Source organism: Magnolia sinica, chromosome 1, assembly GCF_029962835.1.
Source record: "Magnolia sinica isolate HGM2019 chromosome 1, MsV1, whole genome shotgun sequence".
Lineage (NCBI taxonomy): Eukaryota > Viridiplantae > Streptophyta > Magnoliopsida > Magnoliales > Magnoliaceae > Magnolia > Magnolia sinica.
The window spans coordinates 54826855-54830691 of record NC_080573.1 but is presented as its reverse complement, the minus strand read 5'-3'; the positions used below and the strand labels follow the sequence as shown (position 1 = coordinate 54830691).

Sequence of the window (3837 nt, the reverse complement as noted above, 5' to 3'; positions counted from 1 at the left end):
TGGAGAGGGCGGGGGTAGGACGCAATCCGCGTTCTCAAATTCCATCCTGCTCGCGTGTTAACGGTACAGAAATTACTGATTCCGTGCACTTGTTGTTCCGTACACGCTATCACCAAATACAACATAACCTGCAAAATGTAGAATGCTTTATTTTAGACTCGGTTTTGCTTAATGGCATGCTCTTGAGAGCGAGAGAGAATCTCACTTTAAATTTCTATGTTCCTTCACGAAGAAAGTGCTTCCAACCATCAATTGGGACATCACATGAATTGTAGTTTTTGGGTGGATGTCGGTTTTTTTTTTTTTTTTGGTAAATGGTGTGGCCCGCCTTATTAATTTTACAGACCTGAAATTTGGGGCATCCCATCATCATCGCAGGAATCACTTACTGCGCGGGTTCAATGGCATACAGAAAACACAAGAGGAACTCAGATAGTGATATAGCATTTGTACATAGGTTGAACAAAGTTCCACGCATGTTGAATAATACACGCATGATAATAACCTTTATACGCACGTCCATAAGAAATGCTTTACAAATGTTTGCCGAGGATCCACCATCGATCATGTATTTTAATTTCTTATGTATTCGAGTGTTAGGACGAGTGACCAGAGGACTTGTGTGTCATACACTTTTTACCACCGGGTTGAGGGTATAAAGTCATAAGATTTGTATATTAAAAATAAAAATAAAAATGGAATTGTTTAATCTATGGCCACGTTTGAAAATAAGTGCTAACAGGATCATTTTCAGCCTTTGCTAACCCACCAGAGGGGGTGCATGACCATAGAGGTTCAAACGCACCCTCCTCTAGACTTGCTGATTATCATCACCAGTGGCCCACAGTTCAAAGTCATTTTCTAAGTATGTTATCCAGCTTTTACTATCAACCTCTCCTCTTGATTCTCCTTCTCCGAATGGTCCTTGGTGGGCCCCACGCTCATCCATTGGTCCCACAGTTGATGGAAAGAAACACAAGTCATCCTCCAACATGCCCCAAAAGTCTAAGCAGGGATCAAAAGGGGTTTCAGGAAATTCTTCCATGTGGCCTTGCTTCGACTCATCATTTGGCTGACCTGATTTGAATTGTGGATGGGCTTGTTCTTCTGGTCCCTTTCCAACAACTTGATTGGAGCATGGTACCCGTGAATTATAGGATGAGCTTGATGATTCCTTAAGCTCATCTATGGACAGATTAGACCCTTCGGTTCCTAATCGCTTCTTTAAATGTGAAACACCCACGTAGTCAGTGTCGACGTCACTGGATCCATCATTATTATCTAGCAAATTACTAGATCCATCGTCTAACACATCCTGAAAGTCCATGTTAGTTTCCATGGGAATCTTGATTATCCCCTCCGTGTTGTCCTGATTCTTCTCCATTTGTTCTTCGCCCCAAACTTCAAGGGGGCTTTCATATTTGATCATTGGTCGCACTTGTTCTTCTTGTACCACCTGTCCTTCTTGGTCGCAATGTGATATTGTTGAATCAGAGGAAGATGAGCTGAAAGATACTTTATGCTCGTCTACAGAAGAATTGGGTTCACTCGATATTAGCCGCTTCTTTAAGTATGTGTTCCACACATTCTTAATTTCATTGTCAGTTCTCCCTGGAAGGCGAGACGCGATTTTCGACCACCTACACAGCATTGGATTATTTGTTAAAGCTCATTACAGGAAAAAAAAAAAAAAAAAGCTTTTAAGAAAGAATCTTGTATTGCAAAATATTTCATTGATTCAAGGGCTAGTCTCCTTAGTCCTGTCTATACACACTATGCTGATGAAGATGATATGATTGGCTAATTCAATATCTTACTTGTTTCCTAGCAATGAATGCAACTTGATTATGGTCTCTTCTTCCTCTGGGGTGAAATTTCCACGCTTTATGTCCGGCCGAAGGTAATTAATCCATCGCAATCGACAGCTTTTCCCGCATCGCAGCAACCCTGGGAAATTGGAAAAAAAAATGGTTAATGCATGCTCACTTTCGTTATATACAAAAACAAAATTCATACCTTCAATAGCTATACAAACATGGTTGAATCCAAATAGACAAGTCATGTCATGTGTATTGATCTTCTATATATTAGATAATGCTATGGTATCATACCATCAATAACTCACTGTAGATGGCTTGTGTAACTAAAATTTCCAGAGTGAAAATCCTAGCTGTGTGGTATCTGACCTCTGTCTTAATTCAATGTGAACTATTGTTGCATCTTCTCTTTTAACAGTCTATTCATTTACAATACATCCATAGAGGGGCCCATAATTCAACTGTTAAGATAAGTGAACGATGGGCTCCATTTCACCCCTCTTGTGCAAAATGAAGACTTGAATGGTAAACCTTTTGGTCTGCAAACACTGTATACTTCCTCCTAACAGAAATACGGGAAGCCATTAAAAAGTAAATGAGTAGATTATCTATGGAAGGTAAACGAATAAATTCATAGCCAACGAGATTGCGAAAGCAACAAATTTCATGGTAATTATCCTTAAATGCTACCAAGCATTAGATTTGTGAATTTTAAACTGTTTTTCCTACAGCAGAGAGAGAGAGAGAGAGAGAGAGAGAGAGAGAGAGAGAGAGAGAGAGAGAGAGAGAGAGAGAGACCTGCTTGTCTGGGAAGTGCACGCCAGTTGCCATGTCCATTCTCGTGAATATAGGCTATGAGCCTCATGTCCTCCGCTGGCGACCATGGTCCCTTGTTTAAACCCGCCTTCTGGCAACATGGAGCACGCCCCCGTCCCATCTCTCTCTCTCTCTCTCTCTCTCTCTCTCTGTGTGTGTGTGTGTGTACTTTATGATATTGCTCTTTGGCAGCACACCAAAGATTTTATAGAGAAAGAATGAGAGAGAGAGTTTTCAGTTAAAATTCAACAACAAGAGTTGCGACCATGTCCTTAGATCCTTTCTTACCAAACACTTCAATAGATATGGAAATAAGATACACCATCTAGTAGTAACTTTCAATCAAATTATCATTTATTATTTCTTGAGTTCAACCCTCCACCAATATGCCTTACTAAGACAACCCACCCGGTACACCTGAGGCTTGCCACGTCCATAAACTGCTACCCTCCTAAGCTAAGACATTTTGAAAAATTGTAGTAACTCATCCTTCCCATATGTGGTACTCGATTACAACTAACTATCTAGACCATCCAAATTGTCGGGTACACTGTACATGGAGCATATCTCCAAAATAACAGTGATAATGAATGTCCATAACCATCCCATTGATGGCTATTAAATGAATGATATCAAATTAAAATAGTGAGTGGTCCAAATTGGAAGAGAAAAATCAGACGGTAACTAGTATATTTCATGTGAGTTTCAGATTGTGCTCCATCTATAGGGTTAGAGATTTTGGAAGTCCGAATCGCCAAAAAATTAAAGCAGTGCTGATCTACCTCGGGTGCAATCTATAATGATCCGGTACAATTTCATACACTGAATATTTAGCCGTACGACAACACTTATCACCAATTGGCAGTGTGGTATTTACACCATCATGACCATACGGTCAACATTTGAACAGTTAAAGTTGATCTGTCATAAAGGTTTTATTTTATTTTATTTATTTAATCACAGCAGGATTCACCTTCAAGAGCTTTTCCAGCACTGAGCTTTATCCACTCCGTCCATTCATTTTGGACGATCATACTAAGGCACGAGCCCAAAAAAGAGGCGCATCCAAATGACAGCTAGACCACACGATAGAAAACTGTAGCAATTGAACGTCCATCATTAAAGACTTCTTGGGGGCCACAAAAGTGAGATTTGTTTTTCCCTTCACTCAGGTTTTGGTGACCTAATCAACGGATTGTATGGC

At 40.1% G+C, this 3837-nt stretch overlaps 1 protein-coding gene across 1 annotated transcript; it reads right to left on the bottom strand.

The window, feature by feature from the left end:
• Positions 1–297: 297 nt before the first annotated feature.
• On the bottom strand, positions 298–2778 carry LOC131243683 (transcription factor MYB58-like). The gene is made up of 3 exons (XM_058243232.1): positions 2616–2778; positions 1818–1947; positions 298–1640 (listed from the first exon to the last, which is right to left on the bottom strand). Exons 1-3 carry the CDS (start codon positions 2752–2754, stop codon positions 812–814), a joined length of 1098 nt encoding a protein of 365 aa, XP_058099215.1. The 5' UTR covers positions 2755–2778; the 3' UTR covers positions 298–811.
• Positions 2779–3837: the final 1059 nt, after the last annotated feature.

Coding starts and splice junctions, on each gene's coding strand:
- LOC131243683 (XM_058243232.1), bottom strand. CDS start 2,754: ATGGGACGGGGGCGTGCTCCATGTTGCCAGAAGGCGGGTTTAAACAAG. Junction 1,948..2,615: donor TGCACTTCCCAGACAAGCAG/GTCTCTCTCTCT, acceptor CCAATTTCCCAG/GGTTGCTGCGATGCGGGAAA. Junction 1,641..1,817: donor CATTCATTGCTAGGAAACAA/GTAAGATATTGA, acceptor AATGCTGTGTAG/GTGGTCGAAAATCGCGTCTC.